At 35.8% G+C, this 21,519-nt stretch overlaps 2 protein-coding genes across 2 annotated transcripts; both read left to right on the forward strand.

Annotated features, from left to right (window-relative positions):
• The first annotated feature begins 4,937 nt into the window (after positions 1 to 4,937).
• On the forward strand, positions 4,938 to 8,945 carry havcr2 (hepatitis A virus cellular receptor 2). The gene is made up of 6 exons (XM_053649399.1): positions 4,938 to 5,023; positions 5,172 to 5,510; positions 5,710 to 5,769; positions 6,662 to 6,753; positions 6,838 to 6,922; positions 8,851 to 8,945. The coding sequence occupies exons 1-6, from the start codon at positions 4,978 to 4,980 to the stop codon at positions 8,943 to 8,945; spliced, it is 717 nt and encodes a 238-aa protein (XP_053505374.1). The 5' UTR covers positions 4,938 to 4,977.
• A 1,399-nt stretch (positions 8,946 to 10,344) lies between these two features.
• Positions 10,345 to 20,135, forward strand: havcr1 (hepatitis A virus cellular receptor 1). Its single transcript, XM_053649550.1, has 7 exons — positions 10,345 to 11,262; positions 11,845 to 12,186; positions 18,237 to 18,326; positions 18,516 to 18,574; positions 18,660 to 18,750; positions 18,838 to 18,874; positions 19,514 to 20,135. Exons 1-7 carry the CDS (start codon positions 11,094 to 11,096, stop codon positions 19,644 to 19,646), a joined length of 921 nt encoding a protein of 306 aa, XP_053505525.1. The 5' UTR covers positions 10,345 to 11,093; the 3' UTR covers positions 19,647 to 20,135.
• The last annotated feature ends 1,384 nt before the right edge of the window (positions 20,136 to 21,519 follow it).

The raw sequence follows: 21,519 nt of genomic DNA on the forward strand, positions 1-21,519 counted from the left end.
TAAAAAATAAGACAAAATAACACAGAGATGTGTTGTTTATTCTTTTTTCCTACAATTGTCCTAAAATGCAGTTTGTTTGTATGCTAAAATGCTAAATACTAAATGCTCACAAAATAAACAAACAATTGCATGACATTCAGGTGACATTTATTAAAATAATTAAAACATTTTACAGATGTAAGAATTGGAGTTGATGCATCTTCTTACAAATCTCTCTGCCATCTGGGAAGACGGGCGTCCCACTCCCTTCCATTTAAAAAGCTGTAAAAGAACAAAAAGAGTGTTGGTTATTTGTTAGCTACAAAATATGGACAAATGCATTTGGGCTTTAACTGAGAAATTGTGTTACAAAATCCCAAATTGTGTAATTTTGGAAATGTGCCCTCCACTCTCCTAATGAACAAAATGGCGCTATACTGTAGACACACTAGGAAAATCTAGCTAACTTGCGAATATTTATTTTCCCTCACTGTCATTTTTTTGCACAACCTAATTAAGACAACCAACATTACAGAGATAGTGGAAAGCATTACAACCTACTGTAAACCCCATCCTCTCTTTTTGTCACCTTAGCCTTGTGAATAACTTTTGGCCTCGACATTACTGAGCTAGCTTAGTTCCATTAGTCACTGATTGTTAATCAGCATTGTCCAAAACACTTGCTAAAAGTAAGTAACATTAACCCCCTCTTTGTATTACATCATGGTGAACAGCTGTAATGCTAGGTTATCATTAAGTTTCAAAAAGGGAATGGGAATATCTAACATTACTGCGAGCTGTATGCTAAAGTAATGTTATCATCTGAAGTGAGCATCTAGGTTAGAATCACTCATCCCTACTGTGGTTGGTGACAGCATCCAGCTAGCTAACCCTCACTCGGGGCCTCAGATAAGATATAGACCCAGAGAATTTTAGAATAACCTCAGTCCCTATTTCACAGCCAACATAAACACATGACACTAGTAGTGTAACACCAACACCGAGGAAGATATGATATTTACATTTGTAGCCGTTGCAATAGGTAAAGTTAATAAATACATTTTCGAAAGCTCCCTGCCTAAATATCACAAACTCGGCCAGTCAATTTCAGTAGCATTAACGCTAAATAGTGATCAACGCTAACTTACCTGAGGTCATTTGGTTTCCTCGCATCAGGACGCTGACTCCACTGTCAGAATTAAAAGGTCAAAGTAATGAACATTCACTTTGAGGCGAGTTTAGATTTGAATGATGATGTTGGCAGCACGGTCGGCAATGTGATTGGACAATAATTTAACACATGTTGTTTTGGTCACTCGTGTGAATTATTTTTTCTTTTTTAAACACATTTATTGGGTAATTTAGCATGTTGAAATAGTAATAACACAAAAAGTGTGTAGGATATTAACACATCCTTTCTGATTGTGTTTCTCCAAACAAATCTAACATCTGCAATCTAATTTTGCAGTTGTTTTATAACATTAGACATAGCTAAAATATTTTTTAAAAGTATATGTCATTCTTTAATTAACAATTATAGCAATTTATAACATTTATTTTAATTGTTTTGTTTAGGATTTGTATTGTTTATTTATTAAAATAATTGTAATGTATTACAAATTGCTGTGGTATAAGAGAACAAAACTCTTCAGTATATACTGTTATTAGAAAACAATCAACTTCAGGATGGTAACATCTGCTATATCTCCACTACATCGGGCTTCATTACACCACCCTGTCATTAATCAGTTCCCAATAACTGTGTTATGTTTCATTCCTCACTTAACTGGATTGTGACACGTAAAGGTGGTCTCGGTACCCACTGTAAGATAAATTGATGCTTTCTCTTAGTCATAAATAGGGTGTGGTCCTAAAAACTCTGTGAATTTGAATTTCTTTGGTGAGAGATGGTCAAAGTTGTAGCCTACTTAATGATTTCTGAAACTGCTCGCACAGTTAGATTCATAAGAAAATCAGAAGAAATTAGTCTTAATGACCATCACTGTTTCATGTAAAGGCAAATGCCCTTTGCTAATAATTGATACTACCACTACATCTTACTATGAAATCCAACAGGGCTTAGCCTTATAAGGACTTTTCAGCCTGTTGGCTATTTTCAAGATAAGAAACAGCATGCAATCTTCATAACTGCTTGTTCATTTCATCCTCATCAAGGACAATTGACAGATGCCATGCAGTTTTACAAGGATAGTGAGGTGGTGTAAACAGGTCTATGGAATATGAAAATGATTACCCTGAGCTGTGCCAGCATACATATGATTACTCACTGATTTGACTTCTGGTCAGTTCTAGGTGGGGTATTACATTTATTTATCTGGTCTCATCTACATTATACTTGCTGGTATGAAAAATGTCATACAGAAGAATTTTTTTGGGTGAAACAAACTTGGTTAAAAAAAGTGGTAATTTTGCCTTTTGACCTCACGAGGAATGTGGTGTCAGTAGAGTATGGCAGAGTCCCTCATGCACAAACAAGAAGGTGGAGAAATAGGGCAAGCAGATGGCAGTGTTTCAAGCATTTAGTGGAATAGAAAAGATCTGAATTGAAAGAATAGAACAGATCTGAATCAAATAGCATAGAGTAGAATAAAATAAAACAGAGTAGAATAGAATAGAATGGAGTTTCTTCAGTTGACTCAAAATGTATTCACATAGTCATCAGAGAAAAGATTTAAGGATTAGAATAGAATAAAATAGAACAGATCTGAATGGAATAGAATAGAAGTGAATAAAATAGAGTAGACCAGACCCAGGTAGAATAGAATAGAATAGAATAGACCCAAATACAATAGAATAGAATAGAGCAGATCTGAGTAGAATAGATCTACACAGAAGAGAATAGAATAGGACAGATTAGAATAGAGTACAAAAAGATAGAATAGGATAGAGCTGAATAGTATAAAATAGAAGAGATCTGAATAGAATCGAAAATAACTGAATAAAATAAAGTAGACCAGACCCAAATAAAACAGAATAGACCCAAATAGAATATAATATTATAAAACCAAATAGAATAAACCTGAATAGACCAGAGTAGAATAGACTGGAATACAATAGAATAGAACAGATCTGAATAGAATAGACCTGAATAGATTAGAATACAAAGAAATCAGAATAGAATAGAATGTGCTCAAATAGAATAGAATACAATAGACCAAAAATAGAATAGAGAAGAACTGATTAAAATAGAGTAGGCCAGGCCCAAATAGAATAGAATAGACCCATAAAGGAATATATTAGAATATTGTAAGTCCAAATTAAATAGAACTGAATAGACTAGAGTAGAACAGACCCAAGTACAATAGTGAATAGAACATGTGTGAGTAGCACATATCTGAATAGAATAGAACCATATAGACTCACATAAAAGAGAATAGAACATGTATCTGTATAGAATAGACCTGAATAGAATGGATTAAAATGACCTGAATAGAATAGAATAGAACAAGGATATAATATAACAGAACTGGATAGGAATAGAACAGAACAGAACACATCTGAATTTAATAGAATCGAATAGAATTTATTGTGCAAGTACAACAGAATTGAATTGCACTTCTTGATTACTTATGAAATAAATCTATTTCACTACTTCATTTTAGAGGTTATTTACCTTAGCTAATCCACTTACTGGAATGTTTTTGGGTGGTGGGAGGAATTCCACATGGAGAAGGGGAGAGCATGTGAAGCTCCACACACAGTAACCCAAGCCTAGGATGGAACTGAGGACCCTGGTGAGGACCCAGTGGCTGAAATGTATTACTGGAAGATTTAACAGACACCATGCTTAGAAGTTGCTTTATCACTACTCTATATACTGTATTGCTTTCAGCTCAATGTGAGCTTTGACTTTTATAGAGTTTTTTGGGGGGCATTACTAAATATCAATCAGCTCTGCCATGGGTGCACTTGGTAATTTAAGGATGATTGGCATTTATCAGCATGCAAACATGAGGAAAATCTGAAGAAAATCTGCATTACCAAAATGTTTGTAAATCTGACAAGAATTTTAGTTGGGTTTGGCCTACATACATAAACATTTACACACACCTTAATTAAAGACTAAGGTTCTTTCTTTGCATTTGTCAAAACATTACTGGATTGAGTCAGGTTTCAAATGCTGTCAGACTTCCTGAAACGCAATGTGGTTGGTTTAAAAAAAAAAATATATATATATATATATATATATATATATATATATATATATATATATATATATATATTTATAGTAGTGTAGAACAACCAATCAGGAGGCTCCATCTGTTAAGATTACTCAAACCTATTTAACTGTAATTATTATATTATATTAGTTATTTAATTGTCACACCAATAAAGTCATCAATGTTGGCTGGAGAACCTTAAGGTAATACTGTAAATAGGTTAAAAGCGTTACCTACCAGTTAATAAATAGCTTAATAATTAAATAATAAATAACACACTGTATTGAAAAAAAAACTAAGCTACAGTAAATAAGCTGACAAAATGTTTTAGGCATTGTTAATGATATACATGAAAGCATAGGTTATGTCGGGTATCTCAAAGTCCGATGTATGCAGGATGACTAGATCCTATGGAAAGTAAACGTCAAGAATTTTCAGATGTGCAGTCCCTTCGAAAGTATTGGAAAGCCAAGGCAAATTCTTTTCTTTTCGGTGTACACTGATGACGTGTTTTTACTCACTCCATGACAAAATCCAAATCAGTTTACAGCTCTAATGTGTGAATATGCCCTTTCACATTATCCATTTATGAGAATAGCATGTAAATAACACTTTGATTTATGCTACTATTAGTCAAACCTGCAGATTGGATAAATAGACGGTGCTACTAAAATAGCATGTCTACTGTAAATCTATTTTCAAAATCTTTCCTATTGGTGAACCACACTCATGGAAAACAGAAGTAGTCAGACTATTTCCAGATTGCAGCCCATTTGTCCATGAGCAAGTGCTTTAAGAGATTGTACTGCTACAGAAAATGCTGACTTCTGTGGTTCTAATCATATTATGCATCTTGGTTGTATGTAAGTATTTTTTTTTAAAAAAAACATGTAATCCATAAATGTAATACTTAAAGTTTAAATCTAAATATCACATGAGGTGAAGTAACAATGCAGAATATTTTGTTCTGTGCACAAACTGAGAGCTGAATTCTCTGTGCTTTTTCTCTAGTGTGTGAAGGATCTATTTTGACATTGGTTGGACGAGTTGGGGATATGGTTACTTTACCCTGTAAATATGAAGTCAGTACGTATGGCATATCAAATGTTTGTTGGGGAAGAGATCAATCCTGGTTCAACTGTGAGCATACACTCATTGCCACTGATGGACTGATGGTAAACTACAGAGCGTCAAACAGATACAGTTTACCCAGTAAACTCCAGCATGGGGATGTTTCACTCACCATCAAGGCGGCACAAAAAGCAGACACTGGATTTTATGTATGCCGTATCGAGATACCTGGACCATTCAATGACCTCAGCTACAGCTTTTACCTTATCATTATAAATGGTGAGTACACTCCCAACAATATTTTATGAACAACAATTATTAAAATTATAGTTTCAAGAGAACTAAAATCTATATTTAATTTCACTGCTCCATATCCATTCTATATTTTGCAAATGAAATGTCACAGAATAAGTAGCCAATCTGATAATCCCTTTGGGTTGCCTATATTCTTCTCATTTTTATTTTTTCATTTTCAAAGGACTAAACACAGCCAACATCACAAAACAGTTTCCGACTTCTGCAGAGAAGCAAACAAAAGGTCAGTTTCAAAATCACTGTCAGCACTTCATATCAACAAACAGAGGATCCTTACTGTCACTTTAACTGATGTTATGGTCAGGTACCCCAGCAAAAAAGGGTAATTTTGTCAATTATCAAATTTCAGATTTAACTAACATGATTTTTAAAAAGTCTGATTGTGATTTTAGTTGACAATTTTTTTATGTTGGCTTATTTTCCATCTACTCTAAATCTTTCCTAGCTATTCAAAATTATGTATGTATGTATGTAAGTGTGAGTGGGTGTGTGTGTGTGTGTGTATGTATGTATATATATATATATATATATATATATATATATATATATATATATATATATATATATGTATATATATATATATATATATATATATGTATATATATATATATATATATATATATATATATATATATATATATATATATGTATATATATATATATACACAGAGAGAGAGAGAGGGGGGGGGGGTTATATTTAGAATTTTATCCCAATTCAAGGCACATGACCTAATTTTGTTGCATTAAGCTTATTTGTGGAAAATGTAATCCCTGTAGAGACAACATAATAATTGGTGGTGAAATATAAACTTTTTCCAGGGATTCTGTTGGTTACTGACATTATGCTTAGTTTTCCATGTCTTTTTCCATAGCCTTCAATGGAGATATATCTTCATAATTGCACACACTGGTTTTTCATTCTTAAAGTTATTTTGACATAAGCTGATTAGTGTGTGGTGCCAGGTCTTAAGTAGCATTCTAGACCACATTGCAAAAAAAAAAAAAAAAAAGTACCCCACATAAATTCAGTTTAATTAAATTCACTTGAGATAGTGTGTTGTTCTGATGCCATGTCATCAATATACTGGTGCAGCTGTGTTGTTTCATATGTACAGTACAGACAGAGCGAATGAAAAACTATCAACTCATTTCAGAAGTCACAGACAACTCGAGATACAGTTCATCAGTACGACGGAACCATTCTGAGGTTTGTGTGAATATCTTTTCATTACTGCCCTTGATGAACCAGGACTTCAAGTTGTAATGACCTTGCTTTTTCTTGCTTACTTAGGACAGAGTGGAAACATTTATCTTGAATGTTTTGAGAGCGGGAGCCATTATATTCATCCCTGGTTTAATCTTGGCACTCATATGGAGTAAGTTTAAGTGTATATGAAAGTATATATATATGAAGTCTATGAAAATATAAGTCAGAAATTTTAGGTATAGTTCAAGGATATGGACAACTATGGGCAATCTTTGAGTAACACTTTATTTTAAGGGTATATGGTGCCTTTATAACACACACATAAGCATTGCATAAATCTTTCAATAAAGCAATGCTGGAGAATTACTCCAAGGTATATTTCAATACTAATGAGGTAAGACTTTGTCTTATAAGTCACATAAAACCCTTATTATTAGTTCATGAAAAAGTTGTAGAGTGTGTGTGTGTGTGTGTATATATATATATATATATATATATATATATATATATATATATATATATATATATATATATATATATATATATATATATATATATATATATATATATGTATGTATGTATGTATGTATATATACACACACACACACTACCTACACTATACATACACACTACCAGTCAAGAGTTTGAAGACACTTGACTGAAATGTTTCTCATGGTCTTAAAACTTTTTGATCTGAAGGTGCATGATTAATTGTTTGAAATCAGTATAGACAAAAAATATAATTGTGCCAACATGTTAATTTCTATCATTAGAACGCTAACATTTTATATACATTTATGGAAATTCTAGGCAAAATGAACTGAACTTTGAAGATGCTAAAATACTAAACTATTTTTGATTTATTTTGGATTTTCTATCACAACATAATTCCCATAGTTTCATTTGTGTTATTCCAGAGTTTTGATCACTTTATTATTATTCTACAGTGTGAAAAATAAAAATAAAGAACACTATACACACACACACACACACACACACACACACACACACACACACACACACACACACACACTACATTGCAGTACATGATTAAAACTTTAGTTTGTTAGTTTGAGGGCATTCAAAAATTGCATTCAAATTATTTATTGAATAAAGTGGGATAGGAAAAATGTTTCATAACAGTTTTGAATGCAAATTGACCACTAGCACCAGATGAGAAATCGGTTCCATGCTCTTATTAAAAGGTAAATACAGTAAATACACCGCCCAAATAAAAAGATGACAGGTGGACACTTTATGTAAAATTTCATACTACGTGATAAATGACATATTAGTAAAGACAAATACAGTTTACATACACCTAGGCTAAAGACTTTCAAATTGCACACATTATATGTTAGCATACATTCCCTGTGTTAATTAGGGCATCTACTTTATTTCCATAAGACAGCCTTTTCCAGCAAAACACCCTCTACAACATGATACTGGCACCCTCATGCCACCCTCATGTCTTTCAGGCCAATGGTGGATGTACTTTGGTACCTGATGCCTCCAATTGCTTCAGCAATTCCTTTGTTGTTTTGAGGTTCATTTCAACCTTTCAGATTAATATTCATCCCTACTAGTTAAATTGTGCCTCCTTCTTGAAAAACGCAGTGGCTGAGAGGTCCCAAGAATTTTAGATTTGCATACATTTGTTTGTACAGATGCTTGTGGTACCTTCAGTTGTTTGGAAATTGCTCCTAAAGAGGACCCAGACTTGTGGAGGTAGTTGACATAGTTGCTTGAATTTTTCCATGGTATATAAAGGTAGGCCCTTTTACACCCATGGGTGTGATGTATGGGTCAACAAGGTTAACTTTTAAAAGTTGATTTTATTATTCAGAACAGCTGCTTTTCCACTCTGTAATACTTGAGTATTAAATTGAGTATTATTCAATGCTTCATCTGCAAAATCAAGAGAGTTATGTTTGTCAGGTTCCTGAGGTTCAACTGTGTGGAAATTTCCACATTTCCTTCTGCTGCATGGTAGTTTAATTTAGCTCTCAGACACTGTCTCTCTGGAAGAGTGGAAGTGAAAAAAGATGACTCATGAGGCACTTTGCTCACTATGCACTAACGTCTTTCTGCCCTTAGAACTGTGGCGCACCAGAAAAAGTGAAGACAGCAGTGAAATGGAAAATACCCCCAGACGCAACCACAGCAGCAGCATCTCCCCTCCCCATAATTAGACATGATGTGTTTCAGTGAAATATCCACCATTATAGCAAACATGGTATCTTTAATTTTCACTTTTTTTCTCAGTGTCTAACATCTTATTATCAAGAACTATATATTTTTTTCTTTCACTCTGTGAGAGACTTTAAATGTGTGACAGGTTTAAACATTTCATCTTAATCCAAACTTTAAAACTTAATCTGTTTCCAATTAAACCGTCACTTCAGTTTTGTTTTGCTATAACTCTATGTAGACCAGGGCGCACGGTGGCTTAGTGGTTAGCATGTTCATCTCACACCTCCAGGGTTGGGGGTTCGATTCCCACTGTGGCCCTCTGTGTACGGAGTTTGCATGTTCTCCCCGTGCTGCGGGGGTTTCCTCCATTTACTCCGGTTTCCTCCCCCAGTCCAAATTCATGCATGGTAGGCTGATTGGCATGTCCAAAGTGTCCATAGTGTATGAATGGGTGCGTGAATTTGTATGTGATTGTGTGCCCTGTGATGGATTGGCACCCTGTCCAGGGTGTACCCTGCCTTGTGCCCAATGCTCCCTGGGCACAAGGCAGGGTACATAAAATGTCACTTTTTTCACCTGGGATAAGCTCCAGGTTTCCCTGTGACCCTGAAAAGGATTAAGTGGTATAGAAGATGGATGGATGGATGTGTAGACCTTCCTCTGTCTGAAATATGCACTATATCTTCTTTTGGGGGGGTTGAATGTTTTTTTTTTGCGTGTTTTTTTTTTTTTTTTTTTTTACACGTTTCTCTTGGGTGGATGGTGTGCTACAGTCTTGCACTAGGTTTCAGCAACCAGCTTTATCTTATCAGTGCCTTAATGGTCTTTTCACTTCTCTCCCATGTGCTTTTAAAATGGCACCCTTAAGGTTCATGTATTTCAATTCCCACCTGCTTCCACTGTATGTACTAGAAAAAATATATAAAATGGAAATACTACCACAGGGGTCTCAAATCTGTTTCTTATTTCATGTACACTTAAGTAACGCACATGTGAAAAAAGGCTTTGCCAAACAGTGGTAACGCAGGGGTTAAAATGTTAGACTACCAATGAGAAGGTTGTGAGTTCAACACCTAACACCACCAATCTGCCACTGCTGGACCTATGAGGAAGGCCCTTAAACCTCAAAAAATTAGATAAATGTAAGTTGCTCTAGATAAGGGTGGCTGCCAAATGCTGTGAAAGGAAAAAAAGACTAAATGTATCACATAAAAGAAAACACTAGCCTTAATATACCAACAAAAAGCATTCACCTCTTTATATATACACATAAGTTCTTTAGATAAAGAGGTTCCTAAAGAGGTTCTACTCTGAATACTTGATGCATGAGAAACTTCTATTCTACATAAAAGTTCTATGTGGAATATTTATGGGGTCCCCTAGAGTAACAAGCCAAAGAACCCGTAAGGATTCTAGATTTAAAGAGTGTAGACTTCATTCTTAAGGACATCACACATAAATTGCTCCTCTATATCTATAAATGATAACAAATTTCTAAATCAATCAATAAATACTGAGTTCATTCATGCATATGTGAATGAACAAATTAATGAATGATGGCTGTAGTCGAATTACTGTCTGTGTGGATGTTCTCCCCATGTCCATGTGGGTTTCCTCTAGGTTCCCTGGTTTCCTCCCACCTCCCAAAAACATCCTGGAAGGTGGACTGGCTAATCTATATTGCCCCTATGTATGAATGAGTGTGTGAATGTGTGTGTGAATAGTGCCCTGCAATAGACTGGCAGCCCCTCCAGGGTGTATTGTAGCCTCGCATCCAATGTTCTCTGGATAGACTTCAGATCTATTGCGATCTTGACCAGGATAAAGTGCTTACTGAAGATGAATGACATGAATAGATCGAATGATGGATCGATTAAAAAACATGTTGGTTAGTCTATGAAATTTTCAAAATTAGCCCAATACTGGCACCTAGTGTAGCATCACATATTACAATTATGAGGAGGAGGATCATGAATCTTACATTTTGCTATTCTAAAATTTTTAAAGTTTCTATTTTGTGTTCTTAGAAAAGTTTTTTTTTTAATGATAATGTAAGTTTCAGGAATACTCAACTTATGCAATCATAATTTATTAGTAACAACAGTGCTGCTTGTTTATCTTATCAAAAATGACAGACAGAAGGACACATGATTTCCTATTACATCACAGAGGAAGTCACATGCAGTTCATTTATATGTGAAACCCTCAAAAGAAAAAGGAACAAGGTAAAGAATTGTGTTAGTCAGAGCGAAACTTTCACCATGAGTTGGGTATACAATTGGATCTCCTCAATCTGGCTCCTTCTCTGTCTCACAGGTAAGCAAAATGACCAAAAAGGTAATAAAGTATTCATGGCTATATACAGCCTAGCAATAGTGTTCAAAATGTTCAACTTGTGTTATTAAGTTAAATGCAGTAACTGACTCATTTGAACTATGTTTGGTTCATATTCATACTATATTTTTAAAAATCAGTTAGTCAAGAATGTTAATTTCTATGTATGTTTAAGCAACATGTGTCTGATGTAGTGCAGCCCTATTGCTCATAAAAAAGGCTTCTCAAACGTTTTCACAGCCAGTTACCCCTTTAGATGTAAAATTGTGTGCTGGATATTATTGGAACTTTTTATTTCTGAGCTTTCCACACACAGGTCCAAATTGACATTATTTATAGATTGCCTGATTTTGGTTGATAAATAGTTAAACCCATTTATTGGATGGGTTGGATTAAACCCATTTAACTTAAGACAAACACCCTAACAACAATTTTGATGAAGGTGGGTTATGATTTCCACTACAGTAACAACATTTAAAAATCATGGACTCCTGGAGGTCCCTAGTTTGAGAACCACTGGTATACAATATCTAACTTAACATTCTTCTCTGCAATCCTCTTTAGTCTGTCCATGCAGGACCATTACTGTTAATGGCATCAGTGGTCAGAACGTCACTCTGCCCTGCAAGTATAACTTGAGTTATCATGGGAAATGTGAGATATGTTGGACGAGGGGAGAAATTCCATTAACAGGGTGTGGTAATGAAATCATTGCCACCGATGGAGATAAAGTGGTGAGGCAAGTGTTACGCAGATATCAGCTAGATGGAGAATTACAGAAAGGAGATGCATCTTTGACAATCCATAACACTACACAGAAAGACTCTGGAAGATATGGCTGCCGTGTGCATATACCTGGATTGTTCAATGATGAAAAAAATGTAGTCGACTTAGTCATTATGAAAGGTACGTATCCACTACAACAACCACAATTCCAATACACATATCTGCTTCATTTGGAAATGATTGTACACTGCTATTATTAGTTATATTAGATATATATACAGTGTGTGTGTGTGTATATATATATATATATATATATATATATATATATATATATATATATATATATATATATATATATTATACATTTATATTAGTAAGAGAAGTGTAACTTTGAGTTAGTGTCTTTTGTAACAGTATTCTATTTGTTCAGCAACATTAGCATCATGTGTTCCTGGAGTGCCCGGAATACTACTTCCTCATGTAAACTAACAATAACACAATTATGTAACACTTCTATGTTATTTTATTGGAATGATTAATGACACCATGACATAACTTATCATCATGCTCACTACAGATTAAATCGTCTGCAGAAAATCTACTTAATTCGGACATGTATAAAAATGTAAAAATGATTTCCCTGTTGTAGTAAGAGCTCAAAAATAAACATTGTTACTGCTCAATGGCCTTGCACAACAAACATACAACAGGGTAGATATAATTAGTCTAAGATTGAGTTTTTCCAGAAATCTGTAATGCCAGGCTCATGAAAACAACACAAAATGCAATGATACTGGGTGACATGTTATTGTATAAGTCTTAGGGTGTTTTCACATTCGGCTCGTCTCGACCAATTTAAGTGGATTCAGTGCTTTTCTTTCTCAATATGGACCATATGTTAGACCCCCAAAAAGCCAGCTCATTTCTCAAAATAATTACTAATCTTTTGACCCCAAGTTTTCTCCTACATTGCTTGTGTGATTTTACAGCTTAGCTGAGCTCCAATATTTAAAACATGGTGGGACGAGGAGTTTTGTGGTCGGAGGAGGAGACAATGGCTCTCTTTAATATTTGGAGTGAGGATTATATAGGATATAACGAACCAGTTAGTTACAACTCATAAAAACAGTAAAGTGTTTTTACAGTTCTATGAAGAAATGATAGTAAAGGGGTTCAACAGGACCACAATAGAATGCTGATACAAGAAAATGAGACAAAATACATGCAAGTGTGAGACCAATTGAGACAGTCAGAACAGTGACTTACCCACAAAACTAAGCAATTGTTGATCTCAGTCCAAAAGGAGAAACTGTGAATGGGAAATGGACTGATGCCTCATAAGATGGTGAAGAGATCCAGCAAGTGAGCTGAGTGCACTTTCAAGGGGACAATATGAATGCAAAGAGAAGTCAACTTTCTGTTTGCTTGTTTTTTTTAATTATTATTATTTAATTAATTAATTTTTTAGTCCCAGTTGGAATGCTCTAAAAGGCCCAGAAGTTAACAGTGCCAGACCACCTCTAAAGATAGTGGTTGATTTTGTGGTCCACTTTGATGTACGGTATGTGAAAACAAAGTCTTACCAGTCCACTTCACATTTGCTTTACGGTTAAAGAACTTGACGCTTACTGTCCTTATGTATCTGCAGTTTTATGTCACATCGCAGAAAGAAAACAAGTAAAAAATAAAAATAAAAAACTCTGTTGGCTGCCAATGTGGTCATTTAGTCACTCAATAAATCAGTGTTGGGTAGCAAAATGACAGATAGGCTAAGAGAGGCATAGTATCAGTACCAGCTTCGCCATTGAGGTTAGCAGCAGATCTAAAAATTAAAAATAAAAAAAGTATAATAAAATAATAATAATAATAATAATAATAATAATAATGTGAATTATATTACTATTGTCATATATTGTATGTAGTATATACAGCACATGTATTTTGTTTTTGTCAACCACTTACATCAAGGTCACAAATAGTCCTATGGCTTGAAGCATGAGTTGTGTTTGATGGTTCTGCAACCAAGTTCCCTCCCCTCATTCATTTCTTTTCTCCAGAGCCTTTTGATAAATCTGTTTGTGACTCATTTTGAATGCCGTTATTCATAATTCAGGGTTACACAGCTGGATTCTGAGTGCTAAAGAAGTTATGGTGTGTGGTGTGAACAAGTGGTTTGACAGCACATCAATGGAAAACGGTCTAGAAAAGGAACTGAGTCCTATTTTGAGTCTCCTTTTATTGTGAATGCCAAAAGCACAGAGGTCATTTGCAGATGGGATTTTTGGCTCCACTTTAACAGTATAGTTCATTTAAAATGAGTTTGAAGATGTAAATTATTATTATTATCATTTGTCTCTAATACCTGTGTAGTTGAATATAAACTATAATATTTCCACTGAACATGGACGCAGTTTGACAAACTAGTTACAGTTTTTTTTTCCAGTTTCATTTTTATTTAACATTTCTGCTGAACATTTCTGCTGAACTAAACATTTCTGCTGAACTAAACATTTCTGCTGAACATTTCTGCTGAAGATTTCTGCTGGACATTTCTGCTGAACTAAACATTTCTGCTGAACTACACATTTCTGCTGAACATTTCTGCTGAACATTTCTGCTGAACATATCTGTTGAACATTTCTGCTGAACTAAACATTTCTGCTGAACATATCTGTTGAACATTTCTGCTGAACTAAACATTTCTGCTGGACATTTCTGCTGAACATTTCTGCTGAACATTTCTGCTGGACATTTCTACTGAACTAAACATTTCTGCTGAACATTTCTGTTGAACATTTCTGCCGGACATTTCTGCTCAACTAAACATTTCTGCTGAACTACACATTTCTGCTGAACATTTCTGCTGAACATTTCTGCTGAATTAAACATTTCTGCTGAACATTTCTGCTGAACATTTCTGCTGGACATTTCTGCTGAACATTTCTGCTAAACATTTCTGCTGAACATTTCTGTTGATCCTTTTGATAAATCTGTTTGTGACTCATTTTGAATGCCGTTATTCATAATTCAGTATTACACAGCTGGATTCTGAGTGCTAAAGAAGTTATGATGTGTGGTGTGAACAAGTGGTTTGACAGCTCATCAATGGAAAACGGTCTAGAAAAGGAACTGAGTCCTGTTTTGAGTCTCCTTTTATTGTGAATGCCAAAAGCACAGAGGTCATTTGCAGATGGGATTTTTGGCTCCACTTTAACAGTATAGTTCATTTAAAATGAGTTTGAAGATGTAAATTATTATTATTATCATTTGTCTCTAATACCTGTGTAGTTGAATATAAACTATAATATTTCCACTGAACATGGATGCAGTTTTACAAACTAGTTACAGTTTATCAGCTTTGTTTTGGCTTTGTGAGTATGAGGCAAACTGCTGAATCTTTTAAAAGGATGTTCTCTCTCATGTGTAAGAAGATGAGTGTAGTTAAATTTGTATAAGCTACTGGTTTTCCAATATTAATTTCTTTTTAATTACACTAATCGCACAAGTAGATGTTGACCTGCTATGGCATTACTGCCTGTCGCACCTCCTCCGGTGCCCATGCCTTGCCAACATGCCTCCTGGAAGGTTTCTTGGTAGTGAAGCAGTGGTAGGGACATCTCCCTGCCACCCCCTGCAACTAGACCTCGGGTTAGGTGCCACTACCCCAACATTTCTCCTTTCTCCTCACCCAGAGCCAAAAGCTGCTCTTCTCAGCCTCTTCAGCCAGATCTTTCAGGGCCTTCTGCTGGTTTGCTACAGTTACTCCGGTATCCCTCAGGAGGCGGGCAGTTCCAACAAAGCGAGAGCATCCTACTTCTACTGGGAAGATGTTGGTTCTCCAGCAAGCCTCCTTACACTCAGCAACAAGAGTACTTCAGCCTCTTCCTCTCAAAGGCAGCTTCTATTCTCTTTTCTCATGGGACAGTTAGCTCGATGAGGAGCACTGTCTTGGTGCTGCTGGACCACATCACTATATCAGGGTGGACTCACTAGAGAACTGGAGCTTCCTGCCAAGATCGACTCTCATTCTCCAGTCCTGGATGAAAGGAACTAATCTTGATGGAACTCTTGGTGTACTGTTTGTGTTACCCCCACCTTCTCTGATGAATTGGATGTGCTGACACCCTGGTGGAGGATGACCTCTACTTATGACCTGTCGACACCCCTCCAGCACCTCAGCCAGTGTGCTCAGGACATTATCGTGTTGCCACCTGTAGCGTCCTTGGAAAAGCGCAATCTTACAGCCTGAGAAGATGTACTGGAGACTTGCGTTTGTACTGCTGCAGAGGGGTCAGCATTCTTCCTGGCCAAATCACAGGTGCAGGTTCAGTGGGCAGGGGACAGTGTTGTATGTTGTCCTGATAAGAAAACTAAGCCTTGCCTGTGGGATTTTCCCCAGCTCCACCATGCTGATGTTTCTGCCAACAACACAAGTTGTTCCCACGTTGTCCAGACTTCCTGTCGTCCCTGTGCTACAGCCTTGATCTTATAACACCCGTAATCCATCCTTGTCACCTCAGACACCACCAGTTCTTTCCTCTCTTTCCTGCTAGACCCCCAGAGCTTATCCCCACTCAAGGTTGTCTTTCCTGTCTGGACCCTGATGATGAGCTCTTTGTGCTGCAGCCTGATCGACTTCAGTATGGGCTTTCCAATTGTGGCCAGTGTGGACCTGGACGTTTATACTCCTCACTGCCTGGTCAGTGGACTCCCTCAGCTCCAACACTAGCCTGGTCTTCTCTTGCTTGTAATCCATGCTGATGGATTGCAGTGGCAGCTGTAAGATGTTCTTGCCAAAGAGACCAGTTTTTCATTTTGATTATGTTTATATTTACAAACTAACTACACAAGAACTGTTTATTTATTTTACAGTGTAATTTTATGTAGAATTTACATTTTAGTTGTGACAGTTAAGTAACAAATTATAAAATGGTATTAATCCATTTATACATTTGATTTTATTGGGTTATCATTGTACAGCACAAATACTATACAGGTGTATAAGTAAGTAAGTAAAAGTTATAAAGTCAAGATACTTGTGTACTTACACAAGCCAAAAATGGTTTCAAGGCATATGTTTATTTACATAAAATGTGCAATTGTGTTGAATTCCCAGTTCTGATTGGTCAGAAGGTGTCAAATAATTTTCTATAACAGCAGCTCTGACAGTAGTGCCAGCTGCAAGACAAACCACAGGTTGATATTAATTATGCATGATTATTTCTATACTACCAAATTCCACACTTACAGACTTGTAAGGCAGGTACATTACATAAATTAGTTTTTGGTTTTTTTAACGTTATTGTTGACATGGTGATGTTTGAGACATTTATTTTGCATTATTGGAAAGAGTCTCCAGTGTCAGCACATAGTAACAGTCCAGGGTAAAGCTGTTCCTTTATGTTTCCCGGCATGGGATTTCTATATAATCTGACAATCTAATTAATTTTTGTCTTATTAACTTCAAGAAAGAGAAAAAAAATAGGCTAGTAAGATAACTGTTTATAGCTGCTATAGATGATGATGGGGCTAATTTGTTTCTTGGGTGTTCTATAACATTAACGTTAATTATAAACAGATAAAAAGTATGATGTGCTATAAATGAACATTTATATAATTTGCAATTTTTTTGTAGTATAAAAAGAATAAAACTCTTCAGGATGTGCCTGAATGGATAGTGATATTGTCCTATCACACCATGCACTGTCCTGATTTATTCCATCAATTTAAAAAAAAAAATTCCTGCCAATTTCCACCCTCTAGCTCTAGTCTATCGTACAACAAGTTCCAACTGAGGTACTTGAAGGCTAACACATATAGTACTTCCTCTGAGACATGCATCTTTTCAAACTGCTGCTCATGCTGCATCACAGGGCAATGTGAGACACTAGGAGGACACTAGGAGGAAAGTGTTATCTGTCCTCTTCCACATACATGTGCTCACAAATGTCCACTATTGGCTAGTGTTGCTCTGATTGAGAGGGGAGGGAGAGTAAGCCACCCCTCCCACCCAGAGAGCACAGACCATTTTGCTCCCTTGGCTCCTGGCTGTGACATTGCCAGGATTTAAACTTGTGATCCCCTGTTGATAAGGAAATCAATTTTCTGTTATGCCAGTCATAGAGCCTGTTTAGCATGTATAGTTTACATGTGACTACACATTAATTAGAGACATATAATATATTAAAGAAAAAATGTAACAATTTCTGTTTCATTTTTTGTTTAAATAGGACCTTCACCAACTTCTGAAGTGAATTCTTTATTACCAAGTATCCCTGAGCTGGTAACAAAGGATCCATGGTACACTGAACCGACACAAGGTACAGCAAAATGCATAATGTCATGCCTTTCAGTGTGACAATTTTATTTTACAGCTGCTTTTAATTATTTACTGTATGTTAAGTCTGTAAAATGCAATAATATAACATACAGAAATATGGATCTGACAACACTTTATAATGCCACCTTTAATTCTTTTTTCTTTTGGTTACAAAAATTGTGAACACCAGTGGTAGCCAATAGCACAAGGCACTACCCTAACTCCTTAACTCCAGACATTAATAAAATGGTAAGTATGCATGACTTCAGACAGAATTGTTGTATTATGTATACCATTGTTATTGTTACTAACTCTTAAGGTTCTTATTGTTAAGGGGAAAGAACCAACAGATGATTTGATTCCTGTAATTGCTGTATCAGTCCTGCTGATTTTCCTGGTTTTTAGCGTTGCTTTTTATCTGATATGTGAGTACATTAATCTCACAATAAACACCAGTGTTGTTCTTTCAACTTTGATCTAAAATCTGTGCTGAATGACTGTTTTCTTTTCAGGGAAGAAAAAGAGAAGAACCAGGGAATCTTTAGAAATGTAAGTGAAAGGAAATTCACATTTGAGTCAGATAGAAAGAAACAAGGTCATTTGATTAAAAGTAAGAATGTTTTGCAATAAATTGTCCAGAACCAATCTGTAAAATTTTAAACAAAATGCAAGACTTTGTACATGTTTAGATTATTTTATTGATATGTCAGCAGAAAACTAACTTTAAAAAAAAAAAAAAAAAAAAAAAAAAATTAACATTACAGCCATTATACTGTACAAGCATGAATGTAAGGATTTATTTAAACACAAACCATCCCTATTATAGAAATCTAAGCCTATCCACTACAAACTTTATGACACCCACTAAAACTTAAAAGTACCACAATAACAGTGAAAGTGTAACTATGTGTAAAACGTACAGATTATCAACTTTAAATGTTGCTTATTTCTTAGAAAGTTATCATATCACTTAAAACAGAGAATAAGCAACAATATACATATAACACATTTAATTAATTTTGTGAGGTGGTCTTGTATTGTGGTAGAATCATTTTTAGCTGTTGCCTGATCTAATTTACTTTTCCATTTTGTGCCTCACTGTTTCACTGAAGTAAAACCATTTATTTATATTTATAGAGTCAGTATGTAAACTATTTCTTACATGTGGATCCAATTCTCTCCAACCAGAGACCAGAACCAGAATACTTCAGCCATCTACAACAACTCAGAAGTCAGCCTTGGTCTGAACAGCAGGTCATTGGCTGTGGAGAACATCTACCAATTAGACACTGAGAATGAATATGAGCAATGGTCAAGATAACTCATGGAGCTTACATACTGTACAATGTACCAGCTTTTGGACTGTTTTTATTAAGGCTTTGGATAATTAAAAACTAACTTTTGTGATTGTCTTTTCCAGTTGAATCACTTTTTTTAGCCTACAGATATTAAATATGGACTGTAGTGCAATGATAATTTGTACATGTTACAATTGTAAATTTGTAAATGTTGGTAATTTGTAAATGTTGCAATGTAAAAGTTAAATCAATACATTTTCAACACCACAAATGTTTTGATCGGTTACTGCAAATTTGAGCTGCAGTGCTTTCTAGGCACATAATCAGTCTGTACAGGATTTTGCTATGTTTTTTTTTTTATGACTGTTGCGGCTTTGCTGCAGCTTTTTTAAAAATTTGCAAATTATCAGAAAAAGTAATTAGATTACACCCAACTGTGACTAAGGCTGTGACAAGCCCCACTGGCACTGTTAATGCATGCTCAGTGTCACTGGTTCCATATGGCATAGGTCAGCTGCAGGATCGTTAGGCAGGTACCACTGCTCAATATTTTGCTCCTTTAACCACGGAATGTCTTTTGGTGGCGGAGCAGTGGCAGGGACGTCTCCCTGCAACCCCCTGTAACTAGACCTTGGGTTAGGTATTACTACCCCAACATTTCTCCTTTCTCCTCAGGCAGAGCCAAAAGTTGCTCTTCCCAGTTTCTTCAGCCAGATCTTTCAGGGCCTTCTGCTGGTGTGAGACCTTTTAGCTGTACTTATGTTTGATGCAGGTGCATCGAAGAGGGCTTCAACTGAATGTGAATTGTGATGATGTCACATGATGTGTCTTCATCTGCGGAAAATCTGCTGTAATTTAGAAAAATTGCAAGCTCCTCTGAGTATACACGTGTTGATTGCATTATGACTCACACAGTCTCCAACACTGTGATCATATCTATACAAAACAGCATGTGTGGCATTGCAGAATACCAATCAATGCAGAACTTTGGCATAGAGCAAGTTGCAAATTGAAAAATCTTTCTTTAGGCTGAAAAACATTTTTTTTTTTTTGAACATAAAAATTATGACTAAGCACAAATAAAGGTGCATTAGGCAAGAGGAGTCAAAATTAGTCAGGATCAGATCACTTTACCATTATTTCCACCCATGGACACAAAGCTCTACCCCCAGAACCTACAGTGACATGTAGAGTTCAACAAGAGTTAGCATTATAAAGGATTGCCATGACATCACCTTTAAGTATACTCAGCCATTAAAATAAAATCATTGGATGTTTCAGAGTTAAAGATGGAGAATTAAGAGATTAAAAATTTTAAAAGGTCAACATGGGCATATGCAGCACACAACAAACATAACAGTAGAAATAACACAACAGGAGAGAAGGGAAAAGAAAAAAAAGAAGAGGGATTCATTTATCGCAAGTTATAACACTACAAACACACAGATTTTCCCTCATACTGAACTATCAGAATGATCAAGATGAGTGAAACAGGCACTGTCATGTTACTGAGAAACAACAAAGTGCAAAGTCCTCTATCCTGAAGACTCTCCCACCACAGAAGTCTAACTGAGTCTTACAAACTGCTGATACCTGAGACTCCTTCCATAAATCTCCTTTCAGAAAGCTTCACTATATCAACAAAGATACATTTTTATTTGTTAAATAACTGTACCCCCTACCCCTCTCCGGGAACCGTCACCTTACCGTGGTGGAGAGGTTTGTGTGTCCCTACGAACCTGAGGGCTGTGTTGTCTGGAGCCTTGTGCTCCTGGTAGGGTCTCTCAAGGCAAAGTGATCTCAGGGGAGGGGCCAGACTAAGAATGGTTCAAAGACACCCTCATGAAAAAAACAAAGGGAGGAGGAGTTACCCTGCCCAGACGAAGCCCGGGGCCC

The sequence above is a fragment of the Ictalurus furcatus genome, chromosome 18 (assembly GCF_023375685.1).
Source record: "Ictalurus furcatus strain D&B chromosome 18, Billie_1.0, whole genome shotgun sequence".
NCBI lineage: Eukaryota > Metazoa > Chordata > Actinopteri > Siluriformes > Ictaluridae > Ictalurus > Ictalurus furcatus.